Here is a 25303-nt window from a genome sequence, read left to right as displayed (position 1 = left end):
TTTAAGTTTTATGATCAAATGATGTTTCCTTACATAAACAAAAGTTATGTTTCAGTTTTAGCTTCTGACATTTGACAGCAAAGTCAAGAACTTTGGATAGTTTTTCCTAGGGTTGTGGAATGGAAATCTGAATGGTTACAGTGGTTAGGGCGGACAAATCCATGCAAATTAAACCGCTTTTTATTTACCATTTACTTATGTAGTGGTGCCGTCCAAATAAAGCAGAGACAAAACCGCAACAGACAAACTACTTTTGTATACAAATAAAATTGGTTCGCAGCAATCTGTTGTCCGATTTATAAATAGAACGGTCCAGACCGCAGAAGGATTTGGCTGCCCTGACCGTAATTACCATTCAAACCCTATATCTCTCAACATGGTTGACTGGACCATCTGAGAAAATTTGTGTACTTTTTTTATTTTTGTAATCGAGGAATTAGAAGACTGAACGGCCCATTACGTGAAGAGTTTGGCCCAGTCAATTATAAATCTACAAATTTGTCCCAAATCGAACGAAACCAAAACTAGACGTCGAAGGACTCCCATATAAAACAACATTTGGTGCTTGCTAGCAAACTCATGGAGCCCTGTGGTGAGCGCAAAGCGAACTATTCTTTCGCCTTTTACTAAAGAATACCGTGTGCTCCACTTTAAACGGCATACACCTATTTTTGGAGGAGTAACTTCTTTTGAAGTTTGCTCCATTAAAGCCTCAGTTCAATTTTAACTAGGAATAGGTTGTGTAACACAATTTTGATTGTCTGAAAATTAGAGACCATGAGAGTCTGTTGGTTTGCTGAAATAACGTCTCCTTCGTTAGATATTCCAAGATCATGATTCTCAACGCATTTTGTTAACACTTAAGTGCTTTTTACATTCACGTAAAATATCTAAAACTGAAGCAAAGTGTAACCACATGATATCAATTTGCTATCACAGAATTAATAAAGCTTTTGAGCATGTTAAGAAAGAAGATATAGTCAGGACTTTGTTAAACACACCAACACTTGTACCAATTGTGAGATGAGCAAAGATGATGATTGATTATTCATCGTCTTTTCTTCTTTAAAAGCGAAGCAGCACGAAGAAACATCTTATCAACTTCATCAAAGTCTGGAGACTTATCATCATTCTCCTCATCTTCTGATTTAGCCTTCCCCGGATCACCAAAATCTCTCTCTTCTCTGCTGTTGTTTATCGCTGGGAACTTCTCAAACTCTTCAAGAAAAAGCGGTCGCTCTGTTTTCTCGTCTTCTAATTCCGAATCAGTCTCAAAAATATCAGAAAGATCTGAGTCCGTTGCTAGTTCTGATCCTGCTTCTTCTTCTTCTTGCTCATCCTCCAAACACTCTCCGCTTCTTTCTATAATCTTCTTCAACTCTTCCGACCTCTCTTGAGCATCATCAACCTTAACATTCAGGTCATTTCGCTTCGTTTCACCTTGCGCTTGAATCAACTGAAGCTCTTGTTCAAGCCTCGGAATATACTTTCTAACCGCACGAAGCGCATCCCTGCATTTAGATTTGTCCAAAGCCTTTTTCCTCGGAAGAGTAATCCTCGGAGACATGATCTCAGTCGGAGGTTGAACATAGTTCTTCCCTCTGTACATAATCACCGTGTTCCCTTCGTGAACATCAAGCACAATCCCTCCAGTCAACCTCGCTAACTCAACAGCAATCTCCTTCACTTCATCAGGCGTAAACGTTTTGATCACAACCTGTAACGTCTGATGCTTCTTCCAGTGAAGATGCATGTTCAGAATCACTCCTTGGTATATACCGCGTCTCCCTACCGGAACATAGTTCTTGCACTTCAACCCCATTTTCAGATAATAAAAATGCTCTTCTGGTGTCAATATCTCAGGGTCATGTCTCGTTTCCGCTGACTCTGAAGGTTCTAGCTTCTTCATCGTCTCCATTAGACGTTCCTCTTTCTTCCGAGCCTACAGTAATAATAACAGACGTAAACACCAACATAAGAGATAACAACAAATACACATTTTGTTTTAACAAAATAAAAAGCTAACCTTTCTTAGTTTGTTAAGTATCTTTTCTTCAGATGTCATTCTTTCAAACTCTTTCTTTTTCTTCCACCGGAAAAACTTTAGCCACCGCACAACCGCTCGTTTACCTTTCAGTTTTTTCCTCTTCGGTTTAGTAAAAGCTACTACTACTCCTTCTTGACTCAAACTGTTCTCAGATTTGCTCATGGAATCATCAGTCTCACGAGCTGGAGTCGAATGAAACCAAGATGATCTTAACAAGCCAGCGTTTCTTGTAATTCCATTAAGAGGCTCCTTATGCAAAATATTACCAGAGCTACTACATTATAAGTTCATCTCTGTGCAATCAAATCAACAATAACTAGATTCCAAAGATCGGACACTGTAGTACCTGATATGGCGATTCATGAAATCAAAGCTGGAAAAGAGCGGCGAGGAGGAGGAGGCTAAGAACCCTAGCTGGCGAGATTTACGGCGTAGTAGCATTGAGCCCGATGTCAAAACCCTAGCCGCCGCCGCCGTCAGGAATCCCATTTCTTCTCACCGACGGTGTGTAAACTGCCTCTGGCGCTTAGCCGGTGCGTTTTGCCTAAAGAATGTGTCACATCAGTTACAGGTTTGTAAACCGGGTTTAATGTCGGCCAAACCAATTTGATTTATTGGTCACGGTTTGGTTCAATTTTTTAGCCACAGACAAATAAACAAAATAGGATATATGATGAACCAAACGATGGAAATAAACACCTAACTTGTTTAGCTCATGGAGTAACAAAAATGCATCAAACGTTCTGAATTTGGGTATAAATTAGTTTTGTTATGACAAGAACTAATCATAGCTCATCAAAATTTATAGCTAAATCGTTTGACCAATCTATCTCTGATGGTTTGGTGTCTGAATCAGGATCGGTATCTGAAGATTCCAATGTTTTGTCTAAAGATTCCGCCAAGTCAGCCTCCCAGAAGCCTAGTCTACATGCTTTCTTGTAAGTTTTGTAACCTGCTGCTCTTAACCCTTCTGCAACCATCTCTTTTAAGGAACCACAAAGTTGCTCTTCATTGTTAACCGCTTTGAGGAAAGTTTCTGAAGGACCTGACTCCCAAAATACCACGATTGCACAGCTCTTGTCTAAATATTTAACATCAAACTCTTGCGCAAAGACGGGGTGCGACTTTTGTAGAGCATTCTTCAGATTTGCAGCTGTCATCTTTTTTGCTAATCCCCATATGAACACCAAGTTCTCAGAGCTTACTCTCCGGCTGTTCTTTGACCAGACTTTAACATTCTCATCGTCTGCGTTTTTAGAGCAAGAGGCGACAGAGCTTTCGTGTTCATCAGAAGCCAAATCTTGGAAATCTTCATTTGGTTGGACAGTTGGCAGATCTGATTTCCGTATGGTACGAAGTTTTGCAAAAAGCTGAGATATCATTACAGCATTCTGCCCGTGACTCTGATAGTTCTCGCTTAGTTTGACCGGACAGCCTAATAAGAGAAGCCAATAAAAGTCAATATCCATTCACACAAATTGCCAAACTCATTCAGATGTTTACGTAAGCGCACAAAACAGAAATCAACATCTTTCAAAGAGAACTCTCACCCTCATTCGCCACTTCCACATCCACAGGTGCGAAGAACCGATTCAAGGAGGACATAGCTGCAGGTAGATTACTTATATTACTTAAGGGACTAATCTCTTTCATGAACTGACTGAGATCCACAACATTAGGAAATGCAGAGCTCAGTGAACTGCTGAAGTCATCCACATTTGCAGGTAGAGGACCCAGGAATTTAGCATGAATGGAAGTAAGATCTGCAACAAGTTGAGCATAAGATTATTATCCATGGAGGAAGGAAGGCGGGGAAAACCTAATTTTACATGCAAACTAAGGAGAAGAAATTTGTGATTACCACTAAGATAATTCTTGGAAATGACAGGTTTCTGTGAAGAAGAAATCAAATCGACCACCTCCCGGAAGCCACGAACTCTCCTGTTTTCTTTGTTTTCAAGATCTTGAAGCTCTCTCTGTCCAAGAACATAAATTCAAAATCTAGCTAAGAAATATCCAAAATATAAAAGAGAACTTCACCATCATTATCAGTATTTTCCAGCTAAGGAATATCCAAAATAATCTCCCTACCTTAAAAAGATCCTTGTCCTCTTTTGAACTCATGAAGACAGTACGAACTGCTTGTGTTCCTCTGCTCTTTGAAGCAACGAGTAGAGGGACAACATCATCTGCGAACTCAGTCAACATCTGGAGTAATAAAATTCAGAAGCACGTTAAGAAATTTATCAAACTAAACCATTAATATACAGACTGCATTTATCGTTCCAACTATCAACTAAGCTTATTTACCTCTAGAATGAGTTGCACTTGACGCTCACTGCAAACATCAATAGTCAAACACAACCTCGAACCATACTGCTCACTCCCTAGTACCAGTCTTCTCAGAGAGCTCACTAAATCATCTGAAAATTAAACAAACAGAAACATCATATAAAAATAAAACTTGAAAACTGAGAGCAAAATGAGATTCATATGAAATTATCTAACACTCGCTATTACACCATCTCCTGTCTTTATGCTTGACTCTACACAAGATTTTCTCCAATTCTTGACACGTGACCTAATCCTTCCAACAAAGACAGTATCAGCTACAGTAGCTGGAGAAGAAGAAGATACAGTGATAGGATCAGCTAATATCGGATTCCCCGATAGAAACTTCGATGCAGACTCTTGTGCTCTAGATAAGTATGAAATTCCTGTTCAAAATGAATTAATCAAACTACAGTTTAGAGACCAAACTCCTTAAAAGAAACGAATGAGAGGTTACAAAAGAGATAGAGCAGCAATAATAAACCTTCATAGATGCAAGTGTTGAAATCAAACCCTTCTCTAGCCATTGCTGTTAAACGAGAAGCTTGACAAGAGAAGCGATAAGAAGGCATCCCACATTTCAATTCATCCCGAGGGAACAAATGAAAGTTATATCTACAAAAACCCATAAACCCTAATCAATCAACTTGGCAAAAAAGGAAGAAACTTGAGAGCAGAGAGAGAGAGAGAGGTTTAAGAGTCATACGGATGAACGGTGAGTTTGGTGCCGTGAAGAGAGAAAGGGCAGAGAGCGAACTGAAGAATCTGGTAACGTTCAGCGGTGTATTTAGCTTTCAAGTAGCTCGTTTGCGGCGTATCAATGGCGGAGACACGGTGCCACGCGGCGGTGTACGAGCCGGTGTTTTGTAGTGAGAGAGCTATGAAGTCTGATGAATCGATGGAAGCACGAATCTCATCGAGGGTTACATGAAAGTTAGATTTTTTCACTTGCTTTACACTCCATCTTCCCTGGTTTAGGGTTTTACTATTTCCGGCGGTGGCGGAGATTGACGAAAGGAAGCGTCTTTGCATTTTTGAGTTTTTGAGCAGCACCGGAATGGTGGTGAGAAGGAGACGGTTCAATTAGTAACGAGATTTCGGTTCGGTTAGCTTCCGGTTCAACTTTTATGGTTTTCTAAAATTTTTGGTTTATTAGTAATAGGAATAGTTTATACAGTTTGGTACGATTTCGATTTTGGTTTGGATTATTGTTAATTACACAGTGTATCTCAATTTTTTTAATTAATTTTTCTTAAAAATACAAAACTTCACATGATTTTAAAGCATTTTTTAGCTATTCGAAATTAGAGTCCTTCACATTTTTAAGGGGAGAAAACATTAATTTTATTAAAATTGAAGTTGAGAGAAAACATGAATTTTATTGTAATTTATATCTTTTTCCCGGCTAGGAAACGGCTATAGAAGTCCAAAGCTTCACGCGGTTTGTATTCTGGAACGGTATGTCCTGAACCCTACAAGCAAAACATTCGAACATTAACACAAACAAACACAATGTTTATCATATTTAGAATATGAAAAAAAATGAGTGTGATCCTTACTTTGATGGTTATAAATGTGAGATTGTTCGCATACCCTTGTGTAAACCTACCATACCCAAATCGTGGAAACAGTGAGTTGAGAAACAAATTGATAGAAAGATAGTTGTGAAAAAAAAAAAAAAAAACGAATTACCCGGCAACTTGGTGATTTGAAAACCATGGCCTCCATTGATCAGTCGCTTTGTATCCTATTGACTTAGTCCATGCTTCAGAACCAGTATATGGTACACACATATCATGATCTCCGCTGCAAAAAGTTAAAATTTTATTATATGTTTTATATTTTCATTGGTTTTACTATTAGGTACCCTTTAATTCAATTCTATGCACCTGTAAATGAGAGCACGAATGCCACTAAGAGTGAGGTTTCTATGGAGTTCGATCATGCTACCAGTGTCGTGTGTATATTCGAGTTTGTCTGAGCACAACTGCCAACTTCCAATATCGCGTTCCTATCAAAGTTTCGAGAAAAATAAAATCTAAGATGTTCAAAACATTATCCATCAACTTGTAACAAAAACATATAGAGAGAATTGTGATGATGACTTGGATAAAGACCTCTTTAGCATGAATCGCTTTCCTTACAGCTGGCTCGTTCAACCATTTAGTCGCAACTATATCGTTCTGCATCCATTACAACTTAATTTATTCAGTTTTTAAAATAGTGGAGGAACGTATGATATCAAAATGTATCACAAGATTTAATCAAATATATTTTTGTAATGATTAACATTTAGCAAAAAAAAAATATAAGAGGAAAGATGCATATGTTGTGGTTGTTTACTACTTACAACGCAAGGAACACCAGAGCCAGCGAGGAGTTGAGACCAACTAGGTACAATGCCTGGACGCACAACGGAGCCTAGAGGCCATGCACGACCAAACAATCTCTTTCTCACTGCCAATGGCCTTTCTGTTTTGCCTAGCGTAAGGAGACTCTTAGGCAGAAATCCGATATCTAAGGCGGATAGAGATGTTCCGTGGTAGCACGGTTCTAGGATGTTATATATGTTCAATGAGCTCACAGTGTGTGATACATTTTTGAGCTTATTAAGACATTCTTTACTTTGATCTGATTGACCAGTATTATAGTACGTTCCTTTGCACACTAATTTAGTTTCCTGCCATTTCGTATTATACACATTAGTGGAACAAGAAAATAATGAAGAATAAAACGAGGATTATGAAAAAATGACCAACAAGATCAAACCTCATATAGTTCATCAGAGATAAGTCCCATCCCATGTGTGAAGGGAACAAGAGCATTACCATCAAACACCTCATCAGTAACTCCATTACCCACCAAATATCCCTATACAACTCAAATTAAGATTCCAATATACGAATACATTAACTAGCATCCTTAATATACTTAATGGGTGTTTCTTTAACTCCAAAAACCATACTGAACTTTGAATCTGAAATATTTATATATTCTTAACCATTGGTCGTACCTTTAAGTTGATAACCGGCTTTGCCACTTTCTTATCTTTCTTACTTGTTTTGTTTCTTCTCATTGCATTTTTATTTCCTACAAAAACAAGAAAATGATGAGAAAAATTGGAGAGTAGATTTTTTGCTAAGTCGGGTAACATATGCAAATTAAATGAGTTAAGATGATGACCTTTAACAATTTGAGAAGCAAGAGTTGGCACATAGATACCGGCATATGATTCTCCTGAGATAAAGAACGGATTTGACTGAAACTGTGGAAACATCTTAAACCACTATTGAACAGTGGAGGCAATAGTTAGTTATTGAGTCACACAAAACACAAGGAATTTCTTTAAAAATTCTAATCACATTCTTATGTCACCTCGACAAGGAATGTGTAAGAATCAGAAGCAGTTCCCGTATCATTAGTTGTATAATCAGATTTTTTCTCTGAGTAAGAGAATCCTACACCAACTGGAGAGTCAAGGTATATGATGTTGGACACCTGAAAGAAAAAGTACATTCTTAAAAAATTAGAGCAATTTCTTTTCTTTTCTTTTTTTTGTAGAAAATGTTCAAAAGTGACCAATATTGTTTTTGTTTTCCACCTTGGACCAACTATAAGGATTGAGTTGTAGAAGATTTCTATTTTTCTTTTTTGGATCGAAATTGAATGGACCTGCAATAGTATTGAACAATTCAATATAGTTAATATATGGAACTGAAACCACACTCGGACCCTATATCTCTAGTTATATATCTTTCTTTCGACACAAGAGAAGCTATGTAAAGCTTACCATGCTCGTAGACAAATCCGTCCAAGCTAGAGCAACCTGGACCACCATTAAGCCAAAGCACAACTGGATCTGTTGAAGCATTTCTCTCTGATTCCACAAAGTAATACCATAGGTTCTTACTACGTTCTTTATCTATTGCCACATACCTTAGATCACAGAAAACATTTTATACGAAATGAAAGGTTAAACACTATTTTGAAAAAAAAACATATAATATAAACTTCACCATATGAACATTAAATTTTACCCGGCATAGTGTTTAGATGGAAAAGTGCCGTTGAAACCAGGAAGCTTGGTAATGAGAGCAGATTCTGGAGCTGACTCTGTTATTGCAAAACACAAGGACAACAATATCGTAGCAACAATAGCTTCCATTAACAAACCCATTTTGATGAAGAACTTAGATTTACAATTACAACCAACTTCTTCTTGTTATAAATTTATAAGAATTGTGGTATTGTGTAACAACACTACATGGAAATAAATCTTGGGAAATATTGTGTGGTAAGTCAATAACAAGACATTTTTTTGGAATAAAAACATATTAGGTAAAATATGATAAAAGATAACTACGAAATCAAATAAAGATTTAAAAAGAACATCATACTTAAAACGAACACATGGAAATAATAATAAAATTAAGGGGAAACATTTTTATTACTAAAAGAGAGATAATGTTATTATTTGTAAGCAATAAAATTTAGTATCTTTTCAAATATAAAATATTTTCTGTGATATTGTTGTAATATTTAATAAAGTTATATTGTATATTTTACCATATTGAGAATCTATATAATATATCATATTTAAAATAAATTTATATTGTATATTTTACCATATTGAGATTTTATATAATATATCATATTTAAAATTGCCAATGTGAGTATGTGAAGCATATATACTTTATATATAAGATGATTATAAATTGATATCTATTTTTGGATTAAATTTAATTTTGTGGGGGGGGGGGGGGGGTTAATTGCGTTTTTTTTTTTTTGCAAATGGATGGTGAACTTACAATAAAGAATTTTTTTTTAGTAGTGTTTTGTAGGAATTCCATATAACTATTATTTCTTATGGTTTGCGTAAGTATTGGTTGTATGGTTGTAAAGTTTCAATTTATATGTTAATTGATATATTTGTATCATTTTTTTAAAATTAATAAAGAATGATGTTAATATATAAATTATTTTAAATAATTATTCCAATTAAATTCCATAAGAAAAAAATTTCAGAAAATTAAGTGGTGGAAATACATAAAAGTAAGTTATGAGAAATCAAAATCAAAATCATTTTCCTATGACATAAAATAGTCGAAAATGGTTGGAAATTCTTCGTCTACTATTCCACCAAAATATATGACGGTTTTTCCTATAATTTTTTTTCTTTGAAATTTCACCGTTTTAACATATTACAGTGTCCAATCATCAATTTTATAAAAATTGGTAAAACGGTTCAAAAAAAAAAAAATTGTCTGAAAATGTTTGTGGAAATTTACATGTTTTTTTTTTATTTTGTAGCGAATTGTGACGCGAATGTATGTCGTCACTCATCATTAAACTAGACTAATCATGCTTAATGACTCTGAAGTCTCTGATGATCGTAAGAAAGTTAGTGGTGTTGAACCAATGAACGACGACATAGTTTATGAGAAATATCAATCACGTCGCACATCTATGGCCATGAAATCTTTAAATACAAGTATTGGTTATTTGAGTTCGAAATATCTCTAATGCTAACTAAACCCCTACCTACAAAATTCCAGTTTAACATAAAACCATAATTATGTCATTTTAGCATGTAATTTTTTTTTATGATTTCACCGGTAACAAAAAAAAAAAATGTATCAAAAACTCCATAACATTTCTTAATCCAATAAAAATTTAACATCCTATCTAAACGCATTCATAAATTTTGAGTCTTTCACCAAACAAAACAACAATCTTTCACCCAAATTTCATCCAAAATACACAAAACCAACAATGCTCAAAGAGACTCATCGACGATGACGCCAATCAATCTCAGCCGTTCAAATTTCTTGCAGCACTCACTTGTCAATCACGCCTTAAACCTTATTAACAAGTCTCTCTTCAATTTGAATTAAAATACCAAAAAATTGTTATCACTTTTTAAAAACCATTTTACAATTTTTCTATATTATCACTTCCTCCGTCTTCTTCAATTCCAATCCTCACCCTTTCAATTTTCCCTCTACGCCAGCAGTCCCACGGCGCCATTTCACGGTGGGCCGGTGGTGCTTTCACCCTTCTCCGTCACCTATCATCGTAAAAATCAAACCTTTATAAAAAAAAAACTTCAGACCCAAAAAAGAAAGAAAAGAGAATGACTTTGATTGCTTCTTTGTCTCTCTCACCACTACAAGCTATACAAAGACAATCACTTTCGGATTCTAATCGCTTCAAATGTCAATTTCGCTCTTCTTCTTCTTGTTCACCTCTGTCTTCTCTTCATTCATCATCGCTTAGTAACTTTCTTGATTTTAGACTACGGCGGAGACAGGGCGGCGGATTGGTGCCGGTGGTAGCGTGTTCAACGACTCCGTTTATGGGTAGAGTTGGTTCACATTGGAGAGATGGGAACATGTCTCTGTTATCTTTCTGTGGTGGAACTGATGTTACGGAGAGAGCTGACTCGTCTCAGTTTTGGTCTGCTTTGCTTCCTTTTGTTGTTGCTCTCACCGCCGTTGCTGCTCTCTCTTACCCACCTAGTTTCACCTGGTTTGCACACTATCTCTCTCTCTCTCTCTGTCTCTGTAGCTTAGCCTTGAAGAATCATAGCTTCTTGTATGTCTTTGTGATCTTCTTTAGTAATGCAGATGTCATATATATGGTCTTGTACTTAGTTTACTCTGTTGTTTAGAGAACCTATGCTTTGAATGGGGGTTTAAGATGAATATCAGATAAAATGTTTTCAGGGTATCTAAAGAAATGTATGCTCCTGCTCTTGGAGGGATTATGTTATCTATTGGAATCCAGCTTTCTATTGATGATTTTGCTCTTGCAGTCAAAAGGTACTTGGGGCCATTTCTCTTACCAGCTTCATGATCATTTGTAGTTTAAGCAGATCTTGATAACATTAATTTTTATGCAGACCTGTGCCGCTATCTGTTGGGTTTGTTGCTCAGTACGTTCTGAAACCGCTCCTTGGGTTTTTAGTTGCTAATGCCTTTGGGATGCCGAGGACCTTCTATGCTGGTTTTGTACTCACATGTTGTGTGGCAGGGGCTCAGTTATCTAGCTATGCGAGTTCTTTGAGCAAAGCAGATGTGGCCATGAGCATTCTTCTCACTAGTTCTACGACTATTGCTTCTGTACTCTTTACCCCTTTGCTAACTGGTCTTCTGATTGGATCGGTAGTTCCTGTTGATGCAGTTGCCATGTCCAAGTCCATACTACAGGTAACAAGGTTTTAGGAATATGATGTTGAAGAACTCTATCATTGTTCTCTTTTGAGGTCCAACGAAAGGTTTACTATCTTGTAGGTGGTGCTTGTTCCAGTCACTCTTGGCCTTGTGTTAAATACTTATGCAAAGCCTGTGGTCACTCTTATTCAACCCGTGATGCCGTTTGTTGCTATGGTGTGCACTTCAGTGTGCATTGGAAGCCCACTTTCGATAAATCGCAGTCAGATTCTGTCAGCTGAAGGCCTTGGATTGATTATTCCAATTGTTACATTCCATGCAGTAGCATTTGTATTGGGATATTGGTTCTCTAAGATCCCAGGCTTACGGTAACTCCTTAATCCATGTTCTTTTTGTATCTCTTCAACATTTTCCTTATTCCATGGAACTTTGAAAATTTATTGAGTTATGTTGTTGGATCTTTTAACCAGGCAAGAGGAAGAAGTTAGCCGGACTATCTCGCTTTGTACAGGAATGCAGAGCTCCACATTAGCCGGGCTTCTTGCTAGCCAGTTCCTTGGTAGCAGTCAAGCCGTTCCAGCAGCTTGCTCTGTGGTTGTAATGGCCATAATGGGTCTATGCCTTGCTTCTTTCTGGGGCAATGGGTTTCGAATCAGGGACATTCTATCGCTATCAACACCGCAAAGCAGTGGCTACACCGCTGAATCATGAGCAATAAATAGCAGCAACAAACCTGTAAAGCAAGGGAACCACAACTTGGGACATTGATGACAAATGCTTTCCGGTCTTTTTGATTTGATGTACAAACAGCATTTGGGAAGTAAAGATAAGGTTTAGAGGGGATGGTATAGGTAGTGTAGACCAATCATCTTGTATGTAGTTTGCTAATTCATGGTATAAAAGTTGATCCTTTGTTGCCTCTGTGAACTCTAACCCCAGAATTCAGTGAAAGCAAGTACAGAAACCAATGACAAACTTGGAAAAGTTGTACAAGCAAGAGCCTGAGTAATCACATTTGGTACGGATCATCATCTACTTAACAATTGACAATGAACTACTTAAACTGATTCATCTGAAAAATATAGTTAAGAGGCCTTCAAAGATTATATGTTCTTAGCTCTTGCTCCCACTTCATTGACAAGATAGCACACTTAACAAAACCATTATAAAACTAGAGAGATTAATGTTCTTCATTCAACTTAATCTTGCTGCTTGAAACTTCACCATCACCAACTTCATCATCAGTCTGTTTGAGTGCTGGATACTTAATCGCATTAAGCTCAATCTTGCGCAAAGCAGCTTTGCCTAAATCGACACCACACGCATCCGAAAGCCTCACCAAATACAACAACACATCTGATAACTCTTCACCGAGATGAACTTTCTCTTCCTCTTTCCAATCTGGACAACCTATTGCCACTTCCCCTTTCCATTGGAATATCTCTGATAGCTCTCCCACTTCACCCACCTACAACATTTTTTCAAAACTCTAATAAACTCTCTTCATCTTTTTTTATAATTCACTTATCAAAATCATTTCAAAACCAAACAAAACATACAAGAAACACCTTTATACTACAAAAAAGTTTCGACCTTTAATAAATACAACTAGATTGTAGGGTATAGAGAGATATATGGGGACAAATCAAAGTTGAACACTTAAACTAAAGAAAAGGAACAATCACATGTTCTTGTCGTTGTCTAATGTCACTTGAAACTTCACTTGTCTTCAGATCTATGAATCTTCCCACTCACAAGTTACAATCAATTCCAATGTTATAAAGCTAAAACAGAGCAAGTCACATAATACTTGAAAGAAAAGATGAAATTTTTCTTGGAAACAAAACAACAAATGTGATAGAGAAACAAAAGCTAATGTTTTTTTTTTAGTTTATCATCACACGACACACAATCAAATTAAAAAAAAAAACAAGACCCAATTCAATTTTTACAAGAGAGAAGAGATACCATTGCAAGGAGGAGATTCCTTGGACTGTGATACTTCTCCCAATCTCTAGCTTTTGCAAAATCATCCATTTTCTTACTCAGAGTCTGAAGAGAGACCTCATCCTTGTTTTCTTCTCCTCCTTCTCCTTTTTTCATTATCAGTGAATCTAAAACACACACGAAAGACTTAAAACCCTTGGTTTTTGAGTGAGTATATATGATGAGAGTTGGTGGAGAAGATGACCGGTTACCGGATGGTTCCTGTCGGATACTTTGCTGCTATTATATTAGACCGACACGTGGCAGTTATATTACTAATGTGTTGACTTGGCTTTGTCCTATTTGTGGGGATTGGGAAATATAATTAAAATAGAATCTTGTTTTTTTTTTTTCTTTTTTTTTTTCTAAATTTAATTATGGTTCTAATTCATATGCTTGTTAGCTTTTTGCTCACTTTATTCTTGTCTAGTATATAATTTTTTCTAGATACATTATAGAAATGTTATACCACTAGGTACTAACCTGCGGTTCTCCCGCAGACTGAGTTTTTTTTTATAAAAAATTGTAATAATTTATTTTGCTATGATGTTATTTATTAATTTTTAAAATCGAAGCTATTAGAGATTTTATTTAATTAGTTTTTTGATTAAAAAAATTTAACCTGGTAAAAAATGTTGATAAAATTTGTAATTGTAGATTTTATTAAATTAGATTTTTAAAATCTTAGCTGTTAAATTTTTAATAATATTTTTTTCAAGTACGAATTAGTTTAGATTCGAATAGATTTTATTTAATTTTTAGATTTTATTTAATTTGATTTGTCTACGATATTTTTTTAATAATTAATAAAGATTAATTAATTAATTAAAAGAAAATGGCAAATGAATGTAATTTTTTACCCATTTTAAGGTTAGTTTCATATTTGTACTTCTCAATTAATATAATATGATTTCTAATTAGGTAAAGGTAACTTACTTTTTAATATAAAAGTAACAAAATATTGGATTTTTTAGATTAAATAATTAAGGAATCTGATTTTTTAAATAAGAAAATGAAAAAGTTATAATGACTTTTGAGATATTTCACTATATGAGATACCAATTTGAAAATGACATGTCACAAACAACTTGGTTACTAGCAGTTTCTTCAACATTTCTTTTTTGTTTAACATTTGAAATATTTTCTAGCATAAAATATAGATGATATAGATGATAAAGTAAAGGTAATTATATTATTTCAAACAGATTTTAATGGAGTTAGTGAAGATAATGACAAATCCAACAGATTGAATCAATCAGCTAATAAAGTTTTCATATGTGAAGGCTTGTTTCATTTATATTGTATTTTATCGTATATTTGATATCTACTCGCACATTTGTACAAAGTTTTTTCATTCTGTTTGAAGATTTAGAATTTTTATATTTCAGAATTCTCGGTTTAATTTTTAAATCAAAGCGACGTTCTTTGACATGTTATGAGCCATCTTCAATTGGTGATTATCGTTGACTAATTGGAAGAGTGATATGTTTTTGTCCAAAACTTATTGTATTTGTCTGAAAAAATGATAAATAGTTTGTATATTAAATCAAATTATGTGAAACATATTAAGTCCAGTTATGTACATACCTAATTCATGATTCATAAATTTTGCAATGCTTTATATGTCCTGAAAACAATAAAAAAATATTAATCAAACTAATAATTGAGTTTGATAGTTATGAGTTGATAGATTCACAATGTTTTTGATGATCCTATAAACAACATTAATATACATTATATTGGATAAAATAACATGAAATAAAATTGTGAATAAAAAATCATTACAAAAACATCAGAAAAACAAAAAAAAAAGTTGGAATGAAACAAGTGATATGTTGTTAAACAAATGTATGACTTTATATAATGAGGAGGAGATGTCGATTTTTAGAGTTAGTAAACTGAAATCTTCTAGAAAAATATTTTTTAAGTTTTACAGAAATTTAAGTGACTTTCTAACAATTATCTAAATATATTTAGAATATTTTAAGATAATTTTAGATTGTCAAGTAATTTACTAAAACTAACTTATGGAATATACTCTTTGTAATTGATTTTAGTTATTAGAATAATTAAGATTTTTTAAAAAAAAATTATAAAAGATACAATATTTTGTAATTTCGAGTATATAGTTAATGTACTCATTTTATTATTGTTTTTTCTGTATTATAGTAAATTTTCTGCAATCTCTTATTCTTTTTTTTTTTACAACAATCTCTTATTTTAAATATAATTATTAATATTTTTAAAATCGATACTAATAGCATTAATTAGGAGCATTAATATGAAAACTTACCATAAAATTTGGTAATTTATTATAGTAATTAATATGAAATACTTTTTTTCCATAAAAATATTATTGTTTGTAATTGTTAAACAATTTATTAGGAGCATGACAAGAAATTATCATAAAAATCGTCTATTTATTATAACAGCTATTATGAAAGATTTTTTTCCAGAAAGTTAGTATTGGTTGTATTGTTAAACGATTTTCTAATAGGCAAATAATAACTACTTATTAATTAGTTTTTAAATTTCTGCACAATTTTTGGTATATAGGATTTTATTGGTTGTTTATTGTCTTATTTTAGCGGATTTTTTTTTTTTTTAATTGCCACCAAAATTCGAATAAACCTCTTTAATGATCCACGTCCATTGGTTATTCCCGATCCGAACGGGTTATTAATATTTCTTGATCCGAATAGTATTATACTATTATTCATGGTAAATTAAATTTTCAATTTTTTTTTGCCTTAATTACCATTTCCGCATTTCTATTTATTGTTCTCCAAATTTTGTTTATAAAAGGAGCATTACATGGAATTCTTTTTTTTTTTTTGTACTTATTTGGTTTTTTAGCTTCCCAATTAATAGTATCAATTGCAATATAAAATCTTATAAGACTTTTGACATTGTCTTGTGATTTCAGTTTTGTAAATTTTGTTTTTCTGGTCTGGTTAACTAAAACCAAACCATTTCATTATACATTAAGTCAGTAATGGATATCATAAATAAAATATCAACAAAATTGATGGCAAATCACTAACATACAATTGATGTTCTATTGAAGTTTAGCCCAAAACACATTTTCATTAGTCTTTTAGACTTTGCTGTAGTGTGTAATGGACATAAGATTAAGCATTAAGGTTAGATGAACTACTTCTAATCAACTATTTGAGTCTCTCACTCCCTCCCTACTTGGGCCAACATACAATCCACGGACCCAAATAATCTCTATCCTATAATTCAACTCTCAAATTCGACATTACATGCATGGTATTTTCTATCGTTTTTACAGCACTTTTTGCAAATATTAAATCCGTATATACAAACTGATAAGAGTAGGATTGCAAAAAATGTGTTTTTTTCTTTTCTTTTTGTTTTTTTTTATATAAAAGGTTTTTTAAATTAAAGCATGAGAAAAAAGAGATTGTTTACACAAACCTATTGGACTTACTTACCGTTATATTCTTGAATGCAAAAAGTGTTATAAAAAAATTATATTAGATTCTCAAAAATAAGAGTACACGATACATATATCTGCTAATATGAGATATAAATCAAAACTAGATATTCACCCGCGGTACACCGCGAGACCATTTTTTAATTAAAAAATGTAATTTATTTTATATATTAACTATATATATAACGAATGTTTAATTTGTATTTTTTAAAATTTACAACCTTACAAATATAGATATACTAGTTAGTATGGAAATTAGAAAGTATTTTGTTTAAGGTTTATTGTTTTATATTATTCTATAATAGACAATTAAATAATTAATGATTTATAGAAGGAATATATTGTGTGTTTTTTTTTTATATATAGTAGTATTTTTATTATTTTAAAAATTTTAAATATATGTAGAGGATAATTTTGTATTGTAGTTTTGTATGTTTTATATTTAAAAATCAGTTAACTTTAGTATATATAGTTTTGTTGTGAAATGCAAATAAAAGTCGTTAACAATTATTTGTTTGATATGAATTCCACATAGTCACCGTAGTCTACTAAAAAAAATCTAATTCAGTATACTAATTACTTACAGATATATATTATGTAATTGACTTTTGTTTTAAAGTTAACTAATATTTGTTTTTTTGTTTTGTCTAGACCGACACAATTGTTCTTGTTTTTATCTGACAAAATAAATCTATCATCTTCTTTGTTTTTATCCCGTCCATTGTGACATTTCCATTCATCTTGACTTTTAGTCAATCGATTTCATCATCTTTATTTGTCTTAATTCGTCTACGGATATCAATGCGTTGAGATCGAAAATCTTGGCCACGGATCCTCCTCCAAAACTGAAAATCAATTCGTTTATTGATTAGGCCGATTGTTTAGGAAATATCTGTATAGAAAAAATATTGTTTTGTAAAACTAGAAACTTAATATTAATTAAATTAATTATAAATTTAATATTTAATGTTAAAGGGAGTGTTGCTTAGTTTGGAAAATTTATTAGGATAAGAAACCTTGTTTCCAAAAATTGAAATTCAATATTAATTAAATAAATGAAAAACAAATTAATAATTAATGCCAATGACATGCTTGTAAATAAGTTTGAATTTCAGGATTATTTCATAAATGTCTCAAAAAACGTATATACGATAAACATAAATGTAAATAATAATCTTCTAGAAAAAATTAAAATTTATAAACTTATGTATTCAATGATTGACATCCGTATAATATTCTAAGTCTGTTATATTAATCTTTGATTGGGATCTTCGAAATGTTGTGATTTTGATTAGTCATTTTAGCATCTCGATTAGTCATTTCATATGTTCGATCTTGATCGATTTTTTTTTTTCTATTTCGAATTCAGTCGGGTTTCCTAAAATCATTAGTTCGAAAACGAAGGAAAGTGATAGTGGGAATTATATATATCACCTATTCCTTTTTTTTTTCACGTGAAATGAAATCATTTGACTTCAGATTCTCTTCACTTTTATCATGAAGCTAAGCATTAATCACTCATTTTTTCGACATTAAGTGTAGAGAAATCTAACCTAATTTTATCGTCGTCTACAGTGAATAAGAAATGTTATTATAACGAAAATGAAATCCAAACTCTTATACCAATATAGTTTTACTACGATGAAATACATTTCTTTTATAAATTTTGTTATAAATTATGATTATTTATTCATTCAGTTATGTTCGATTTAATTGTTTTCATTCAATCGTGGCAAGTATATATATAAGACAATAGACATTTAGTTACGGTAAATGATACGTGGCAAATCTATCTACAATTTGAAGCAACACAAATGTAAAATTGTATTCGAACTCCACTACTTCAACTGTTTTTGTAAAATCATACAAATTTAAATTTCAATTTCACATTGATGATTATTATAATAATATGACTTAGTTATGAACAAGGGACACACAAAATGGGCCTAAGTTTGCGGAACAAAGAACAAAGTTCCCTTAATTATGACAAGTTGAAAAAGAGAGGTCTTTGAACAAAACGTAGCAAAGTTTAAGAGAAGTAAAAAGAAGCTAGTCATGCAAATGACACATGGAAATGTAAGTTCGACAGTCCACACCCCACTTTTTAAAGGTTATCTCTTTCTCCCTTTAGTAATTAAAAATAAAGATTAGTATTAGAGTATTTGCACTTGCAATATGAATGATGATAATTAAGAAAAATGGTCATAGTTTTTTTTTGCCCAATGAATTTAAACATGTTTTGGACGTGATTTTATTTTCTTCTAATATTTAAGTATATAAAGGATAAGAAATGAATTTTATAGATATTGAAACCACAATTTTAAGTTATTTTTCTTATAACTATTGTTATATTACGTGACAATACCTAATGATATTTTTTTTTTTTTGAAATATCCAAATGTGATGATCACCTTTACTGAAGAAAGAAACTAATAAGATCTAATTTTTAAAAAGTTTTCAAATGAATTTCAAACAAACCATAAAAAAAAAACAATTCTGAAAAAAGTTTTCAAATGAGATTTCAATATAAGTTTGATATAAGTCCCTAATGACTAATGTGAAGACAAATAGGTCTTGATGAAAATCACATTGAGAAAGACACCTACCTAGGTATGATTGTCTTCCCACCATAATTTGTCCAAGACCTTAGTGTACATAGACGTTTCATCTTATTAATTGGCCACAACGACCACAATCATGTGGACATATTTGATTACCTTTTTTTAATCACATGGGAATAAGTCCAAATAATTAGTTGGACACTGAAAAATCTTAGATTCAAAGTAGACTAAGAACTTTTTTTTTTATAAATAATCCCCTACAATAATTCATAACCAAGAAAAAAAACTCAATGACCAAACCAAAAAGCTACAAACACAAGAGAACAATAATACATCTATACATTGATAATACAAGATTTCATATTAAATTTTAGTAACAACAACCACAAATGAACCTTTTATAAGTTGACCAGATCTTTATTGGCTCAGGTCCTAAGGCTTCATTGAGTTGTTTGATTTTCTCTTGAGTACAATGACCCAAGTGACGGCTTCCAAGAGCAAAGCAATGCCTCCAAGAATGGCTATCACAGCAATGTAAGCCGTCTTGTACGTGTCTTGTGGGTTCAAGATGTTGATACCTTTAAAGACATTAATGAGCCCAAGGATGAGGATCGCGTAGCCAACTCCATGGTGGTAGATATTCCAATAAAATCTGTACTTGTGATCTTTCTTTGGCCGCAACAACATCGCAAACATCTATACAAAGAAGTTAAAATGATTCACATCCCGATGTAAAGAGTACATAATATATTAAGAGATACGGAACTCTCCATTAGAAACGCGTGAAACTTAACATGGTATCCAAAACATAGTAAAAAACTTGTATCTTGAACATGGACCTTTAAAGTGCAAAACAGAGCAAAAAAACAGAGTTTTTTTTCTTGTAATTTACCTGAATAGTGGCAAGGGCGAAGAGGGCAATGCCAATGTTACGATGGCCGGTGAAGCGAATACCTTCAGACTCGCTGCCGAGCTTGAGTCCGGTACCCCAACCGGCAACACCGATGACATAAGCCGAGAACTGACAAGACACGTGAAGGTAAAACCAAGCCGGATCTGCGGATTCAAATATTCTCATATACCTAGCTATTATTGCTCCTATAGGAAACAAAATCCCCCAGCTCACCGCGTTTAGTATCCCATGAATCTGCACAATTCTCACCATACTCAGCTTCGATTACCCGATTAGAAATCATAATTCATCGGTTTAAAGAATCTTGTTATGTAGAAACTTACATTTCTCTTCTTGATCTTGGCATTTACCTCACCGCCCCCAGAGATGGTTGTGCTGCCGCTGTTGTCACCTTTTAAATCAAGAGAGCTCATAGAAGCAAGATTCGGCGGGTCGAAAGCGTGCTTCCCAATCATTCCACCAGGACCTAATTCAGGACCAACTTGCCAAACCTGATTCACTTTTCCCTTTGCCACCAAATCAGCCGGAACCTTAACCCTAGCAAAGATCCTCAACGTTCCTCCATCCCTCGCGGCCTCCTCGGCTTTCATATCCCAAACATCAAACGCAAGCTTCGAAGGAACAAGCGAGCTATAGGAGCTAATGTTTAGCGTCTTCACCACGGCAACACCGTTACCTGGATCCTTGTAAGCGACAAGGGTTTGAGCTCCGACCATACCTGTACCCTTTGGATTTATGGCCCAAGCGATCCATCCGCCAGGCTTTGCGGGAGGAGCGGAGAAGACGACGGCGAGAGTTGTGTTGGCTGCATCGTAGGAATAGTGGAGGAAGGCTTTGAGTTGAGGGAGGTCAAGGCAGTGAGGGTAGGTTTTATCGCCGGAAAACGTCTGTGACTTACAGGTTTGTGAGACAGCCGGTGAGATTAGAAGAGCCAAGAAAAGGAAAGAGAGAGAGGTTCTTACGGAAGAAGAAGACATCGTTGGATGGAATGTAGTAACCGTAAAGGTTTTTTAATTTGGCGATATTAATAGAACTCTCTTTTTAAGAAGAGGTAATAAAACTAGCATGTGTTTTGGTGTGTGAGATTTAACATGGACTAGCCAATAATAGGTTTTTTTTTTTTTGGTTATATTTTTATTTTGCTTTTTGAGCATACATAAGAATGATGTATGATTCTGGAAGAAATCTAAAGTGAAGAAATTCAAATTAAGCACGTTTTTGACAATATGCATTACACCAAAGAAGAATTAAAAAAAAATCCACACCAAGAAGGATTTATTATTGGTTTTCCAACACTTATTTTATCTAAAATAAAATTAGATATGTGAAATAACTTTATAATAATTAAAATTTATTAAGTGAATGTACAGGACATATTTTATTCGTCACATTTTTCCTTGATAGAGAAGATTTCTTTCCGTCCTACAATTTCACACCTATTTATTTACTAGAGTCACTGTGACATCTATTAATAATGAACAATACAACTTAGGGTCCGAAAGGTGACCGCGGTTTTGGTTGTACGGGGAAAGCGGTTTTGGAGTGCGGTAGAGTTTAACTGCGGTACGTGCGGTTTGCAGGACAAGTGCGGTTTATACAAAATAAGCGGTATAGAATGATATTTGATTGGTGAAAAAACTATTTGCGGTTCAGTATTAATTGTGTGAATGGTAAAAAAAGAAAAAACAGTGCGGATTACATATATTATAAATAAATTTATTAATAATTAATATGTTTGTATATTATTATATGTTATGAATTAATAATAAAATAGCTGTATTTATAAACCTTAAATACTATAGTTGATCAAAAAGTAAATTATTTAGATTCGTGATACAAAAATTTAAAACATATCTTGATGAGTAGAAGGATTATTTATAATTATAAATTCTTGATCCTTCCACCATGAGTCAGATGCATATATCATGGATGTATCATGATCAACCGTGATTCCGGTTTTATGAGTGAGAACCTTTCACCTCTTGTAACTTTTTTTGAATTCATCAAGTTTGTTTTTGAAGAATCCATAAGTTATATTCATGTTGAATGCTTGGTTAAATTTTTCTACCATATATTCTTTACCGATAGCAGTCGGATTCTTAAGAGTATAATTATTCATCGCAATTACTTCGTCGAACAATTGAATTAATGTTTTTTCCTGAATGTACGACCATTTATACTTGTCTTTGTTCTACAAATTATGCAAATACAATGTCAAATATTATATCATGTATAATTCTTATTTAAAATTTTAATAAAAACCAGCTAAAGAAAATTTACCCGTACTGTTGTTTCCGTTGGAAGAGTTGAATTTTCGATTGGCTGATTTGAACTTGTCTGTCTAGAAGAATTTGTGTTTCTTCGACGATTTGATGACATATCTACATTTAATGAAAGTTATTGGTTACTATACATTTTATATCAATAAAATTATTTTATTGTTAATAAGAATTCTTTTAAACATATTGTTTTATTTCTAAACTAATTTATATTGTTATCTATACATATACATATACATATATAAATATATTAGTTAGGAAAATAAAATAAAAATGATATGAAACATAATGAAAATGTTCAATTGTTTTATAATTAAACTAACATGTATAATTTTAAAAAATTAAGTAAACTGGATTACAAATTTTTTTAAAATAACAATATAATGAATACATAAAGACTATGATATATGAGTATTTTAATAACCACTATGATATTTAAGTAGTATGGACAATATTATTATTTACTGAATAATAAAATTATTACTTTTATTAATTTTCAACTTAAAACATATATTACAACCCTATTTATTAACATAAAATTGCACTTTAAATCAGTTTTTATAAATTTAAAATCTAACAAAGCTTTTAAAAGTGTACTTTTCATTAATTCATTTTGAAAATATATTAAACAAAACCTATATAAGATTGTGTTTAGGAAAATATGAGAGTAGGTTTTTCAGAAAATAAAATAAAAAGAAATTAAATATGAGAAGTAATTAAAAAAAAGAAAACATTACCAAAATGATGTTGCACTACAAATCGAGAGGTAGAGAAAGAGAGAGGATAAAGTATACTAGATGTTTACCAAAGTAAAATCTCGAGAGAGAGAGGAAGGGGGAGAATAAGGGATAGTTGTTTTTTTGGTTATTGATAACGTAGACACATATGTTTATATAGTACATTTATATATTAAAAAAATTATTAAATAAAGCATTAATTGGTTGCGGTCCCAGAAGCTGCTGGTTATTACCCGTTGTATTTTTGAAAGGCGGTCCATGCTTTTATCTGCTGAATCGATCCGCTTTTTGTTTTTTTTTTTCAAAAAACACAAATTAAATTTTTTTCTCTTGATTGACTGTACATGTGCGGTTTTGTTTTTTTTTTTTTGAAAACCGAAAATTTGTTGTTCCCATTCACTGCCTTAAGGTCTGAATGATAACAGCGTATTTGATCGTGCGGGACAAAAAAATTGATAGTGCAGTGCGGTTCAACAGTAGTTCATGCGGGATAAATATATTTGCGGAATAAATGCGGTTTATATTGAATTAGCGGTACAAAGTAATTTTTGATTGGTGAAAAGAAGAAGTGCGGTTCATACAAAGTTATATATATATATATATATATATTGTTACTATAATAATTGTATAAGTAAATTACTAAAAATATAATTAATTAATATAATTGTAAACTTCTATATGTTTTGTGTTAATTAAAAATATCTAGAACCTTATATGTAGTACTGATGCAAATTCGCTGGGTAAAACTGATGGTTCATTACAAAAGCGGTCCAAGACAAAATTTGTAGGACAAAACCGCAAATCAATTTTTTTTTTTGAAAAACACAAATCAATATTGTTTTTGTGTGAATGGTGAATTTTTGCGGTTTTGATAAAATGACATTTCAATACCGCTTATATAATGTCACCACTCACTACCTTAGTCTAAGATGTATACCACACAACGGTATAATTGTTTTAGAAGATGATTATTTTGAGTTTAAAATTTAATTATAAATTCCTTTATTTATATATTATTCTAACTTGAATTTTTTAAGATTACTATGGATAGGGAGACCCAAAACTTAAAATAGATGATCAAATCTCTACTATATATCGAAGGATGACATTGAAGAAACAATGTTTTACCATGTGATTTGTAATTGACTTCAGTTAACTTGTGATATGGGACTTCAATTTCAACTTTCGCTTATGTCTTCACATAACAACAAAATAAAAATGATGAGGATTATTTGGCTTTAACAATGTTGCAGTGAATAAAATCACCAAAAGGTGATCTTTATTTTATGTTTTCGTTTAAAGCCACTGTATAGGCTTTGAAGGATTCATATCATTTTCCGTCTTGTGTTGACAATAAAAATAGGTGCTTCTGATGTTATAGGGGGATTACCAACAGTTAAAGGGGAAGTAAACCATACATGGTGTTATCTGAATTTGAGGATGAAAAATGTGCAACATTAAGGAATATAATATTTCTTTTATATCTCTAAACTTCATCATCTTCAATAAAAGAATCACACATAATGTTATCTGAATCTGAGGATAAAAATGTGCAATATTAAAGAATATAATATTTCTTTTATATATCTAAAATTCATCATCTTTAATAAAAGATTACTCATGGGGTAAATTCAAAACTCAAAAATGATGGTGGGTTTCGGCTATTTCTGTAAGGCCACAGCAGAAACAACATCCTAACAGGTTATTGTTGCGGATTTAAAGTGACATGTGATATGAGTCTATAATTTTAAGTTGAGTAATTACGTCTTGACCCAACAGAAAATACAAAGACGATGATGATTTGCCCATACAACTTA

General features: G+C 32.8%; 6 protein-coding genes, 1 long non-coding RNA gene and 1 other non-coding gene across 12 annotated transcripts; 2 read left to right on the top strand and 6 right to left on the bottom strand.

Annotated features, from left to right (window-relative positions):
* Positions 1-583: 583 nt before the first annotated feature.
* LOC147949853 (U5 spliceosomal RNA) lies at positions 584-698 on the top strand. Its single transcript, XR_015565557.1, has one exon. It is a non-coding gene; the product is annotated as a U5 spliceosomal RNA (small nuclear RNA).
* A 150-nt stretch (positions 699-848) lies between these two features.
* LOC104790124 (putative CRM domain-containing protein At3g25440, chloroplastic) lies at positions 849-2664 on the bottom strand. The gene is made up of 3 exons (XM_010515843.3): positions 2394-2664; positions 2027-2318; positions 849-1942 (listed from the first exon to the last, which is right to left on the bottom strand). Exons 1-3 carry the CDS (start codon positions 2534-2536, stop codon positions 1049-1051), a joined length of 1329 nt encoding a protein of 442 aa, XP_010514145.1. The 5' UTR covers positions 2537-2664; the 3' UTR covers positions 849-1048.
* Positions 2665-2733: 69 nt separating this feature from the next.
* LOC104790148 (poly(A)-specific ribonuclease PARN-like) lies at positions 2734-5437 on the bottom strand. Of its 2 annotated transcripts, none has more exons than XM_087458061.1 (8): positions 5085-5437; positions 4863-4993; positions 4556-4764; positions 4358-4470; positions 4139-4255; positions 3909-4023; positions 3598-3810; positions 2734-3482 (listed from the first exon to the last, which is right to left on the bottom strand). In XM_087458061.1, the coding sequence occupies exons 5-8, from the start codon at positions 4253-4255 to the stop codon at positions 2833-2835; spliced, it is 1095 nt and encodes a 364-aa protein (XP_087314187.1). In that variant the 5' UTR covers positions 4358-4470; positions 4556-4764; positions 4863-4993; positions 5085-5437; the 3' UTR covers positions 2734-2832. The 2 variants fall into 2 exon arrangements, with proteins under 2 accessions (XP_087314187.1, XP_010514159.2); XM_010515857.3 differs by having other exon boundaries at positions 4570-4764; positions 5085-5431.
* A 166-nt stretch (positions 5438-5603) lies between these two features.
* On the bottom strand, positions 5604-8590 carry LOC104790115 (serine carboxypeptidase-like 21). Its single transcript, XM_087509035.1, has 13 exons — positions 8416-8590; positions 8169-8314; positions 7980-8050; positions 7754-7876; positions 7562-7664; positions 7392-7468; positions 7148-7249; positions 6729-7058; positions 6496-6561; positions 6268-6389; positions 6071-6184; positions 5938-5983; positions 5604-5850 (listed from the first exon to the last, which is right to left on the bottom strand). The coding sequence occupies exons 1-13, from the start codon at positions 8553-8555 to the stop codon at positions 5767-5769; spliced, it is 1524 nt and encodes a 507-aa protein (XP_087365161.1). The 5' UTR covers positions 8556-8590; the 3' UTR covers positions 5604-5766.
* A 1595-nt stretch (positions 8591-10185) lies between these two features.
* On the top strand, positions 10186-12469 carry LOC104790106 (putative sodium/metabolite cotransporter BASS3, chloroplastic). Of its 3 annotated transcripts, none has more exons than XM_087458046.1 (6): positions 10186-10906; positions 11104-11199; positions 11280-11312; positions 11411-11586; positions 11671-11918; positions 12021-12469. In XM_087458046.1, the coding sequence occupies exons 1-6, from the start codon at positions 10762-10764 to the stop codon at positions 12259-12261; spliced, it is 939 nt and encodes a 312-aa protein (XP_087314172.1). In that variant the 5' UTR covers positions 10186-10761; the 3' UTR covers positions 12262-12469. The 3 variants fall into 3 exon arrangements, with proteins under 3 accessions (XP_087314172.1, XP_010514113.1, XP_087314170.1); XM_087458044.1 differs by having other exon boundaries at positions 10276-10906; positions 11089-11199; XM_010515811.3 differs by having other exon boundaries at positions 10266-10906; positions 11280-11586.
* Positions 12470-12491: 22 nt separating this feature from the next.
* Positions 12492-13745, bottom strand: LOC104790097 (uncharacterized). Its single transcript, XM_010515797.3, has 2 exons — positions 13519-13745; positions 12492-13018 (listed from the first exon to the last, which is right to left on the bottom strand). Exons 1-2 carry the CDS (start codon positions 13651-13653, stop codon positions 12731-12733), a joined length of 423 nt encoding a protein of 140 aa, XP_010514099.1. The 5' UTR covers positions 13654-13745; the 3' UTR covers positions 12492-12730.
* A 6035-nt stretch (positions 13746-19780) lies between these two features.
* On the bottom strand, positions 19781-21658 carry LOC104790087 (cytochrome b561 and DOMON domain-containing protein At3g25290). Its single transcript, XM_010515790.3, has 3 exons — positions 20794-21658; positions 20450-20704; positions 19781-20253 (listed from the first exon to the last, which is right to left on the bottom strand). The coding sequence occupies exons 1-3, from the start codon at positions 21445-21447 to the stop codon at positions 19990-19992; spliced, it is 1173 nt and encodes a 390-aa protein (XP_010514092.2). The 5' UTR covers positions 21448-21658; the 3' UTR covers positions 19781-19989.
* Positions 21659-22229: 571 nt separating this feature from the next.
* LOC147949852 (uncharacterized) lies at positions 22230-23624 on the bottom strand. 2 transcript variants are annotated; one of them, XR_015561734.1, is made up of 3 exons: positions 23487-23624; positions 22751-22851; positions 22230-22661 (listed from the first exon to the last, which is right to left on the bottom strand). It is a non-coding gene; the product is annotated as an uncharacterized LOC147949852 (long non-coding RNA). The 2 variants fall into 2 exon arrangements; XR_015561733.1 differs by lacking the exon at positions 23487-23624 and having other exon boundaries at positions 22751-23036.
* Positions 23625-25303: the final 1679 nt, after the last annotated feature.

This window comes from Camelina sativa, chromosome 1, assembly GCF_030686135.1.
Source record: "Camelina sativa cultivar CO46 ecotype springtype chromosome 1, ASM3068613v1".
Lineage (NCBI taxonomy): Eukaryota > Viridiplantae > Streptophyta > Magnoliopsida > Brassicales > Brassicaceae > Camelina > Camelina sativa.
The sequence above is the reverse complement of the archived record's forward strand: the minus strand, read 5'-3'. Positions and strand labels throughout refer to the sequence as shown.

Excerpts from the sequence above, each read along its gene's own strand:
- LOC104790148 (XM_010515857.3), bottom strand. The coding sequence starts at position 5,410 with ATGCAAAGACGCTTCCTTTCGTCAATCTCCGCCACCGCCGGAAATAGT. Across the intron at positions 4,765-4,862 it reads CAACACTTGCATCTATGAAG|GAATTTCATACTTATCTAGA; the intron begins GTTTATTATTGC and ends CATTTTGAACAG. Across the intron at positions 3,483-3,597 it reads TGTGGAAGTGGCGAATGAGG|GCTGTCCGGTCAAACTAAGC; the intron begins GTGAGAGTTCTC and ends TTCTCTTATTAG.
- LOC104790115 (XM_087509035.1), bottom strand. The coding sequence starts at position 8,555 with ATGGGTTTGTTAATGGAAGCTATTGTTGCTACGATATTGTTGTCCTTG. Across the intron at positions 6,390-6,495 it reads AAGCGATTCATGCTAAAGAG|GAACGCGATATTGGAAGTTG; the intron begins GTCTTTATCCAA and ends AAACTTTGATAG. Across the intron at positions 6,185-6,267 it reads ATTCGTGCTCTCATTTACAG|CGGAGATCATGATATGTGTG; the intron begins GTGCATAGAATT and ends AACTTTTTGCAG.
- LOC104790124 (XM_010515843.3), bottom strand. The coding sequence starts at position 2,536 with ATGGGATTCCTGACGGCGGCGGCGGCTAGGGTTTTGACATCGGGCTCA. Across the intron at positions 2,319-2,393 it reads TTCATGAATCGCCATATCAG|CTCTGGTAATATTTTGCATA; the intron begins GTACTACAGTGT and ends ATAATGTAGTAG. Across the intron at positions 1,943-2,026 it reads TACTTAACAAACTAAGAAAG|GCTCGGAAGAAAGAGGAACG; the intron begins GTTAGCTTTTTA and ends TTATTACTGTAG.
- LOC104790097 (XM_010515797.3), bottom strand. The coding sequence starts at position 13,653 with ATGAAAAAAGGAGAAGGAGGAGAAGAAAACAAGGATGAGGTCTCTCTT. Across the intron at positions 13,019-13,518 it reads GGAATCTCCTCCTTGCAATG|GTGGGTGAAGTGGGAGAGCT; the intron begins GTATCTCTTCTC and ends AAAATGTTGTAG.
- LOC104790106 (XM_010515811.3), top strand. The coding sequence starts at position 10,512 with ATGACTTTGATTGCTTCTTTGTCTCTCTCACCACTACAAGCTATACAA. Across the intron at positions 10,907-11,103 it reads TACCCACCTAGTTTCACCTG|GGTATCTAAAGAAATGTATG; the intron begins GTTTGCACACTA and ends AAATGTTTTCAG. Across the intron at positions 11,919-12,020 it reads TCTAAGATCCCAGGCTTACG|GCAAGAGGAAGAAGTTAGCC; the intron begins GTAACTCCTTAA and ends TCTTTTAACCAG.
- LOC104790087 (XM_010515790.3), bottom strand. The coding sequence starts at position 21,447 with ATGTCTTCTTCTTCCGTAAGAACCTCTCTCTCTTTCCTTTTCTTGGCT. Across the intron at positions 20,705-20,793 it reads CCAAGATCAAGAAGAGAAAT|ATTCATGGGATACTAAACGC; the intron begins GTAAGTTTCTAC and ends AGAATTGTGCAG. Across the intron at positions 20,254-20,449 it reads TCGCCCTTGCCACTATTCAG|ATGTTTGCGATGTTGTTGCG; the intron begins GTAAATTACAAG and ends TTCTTTGTATAG.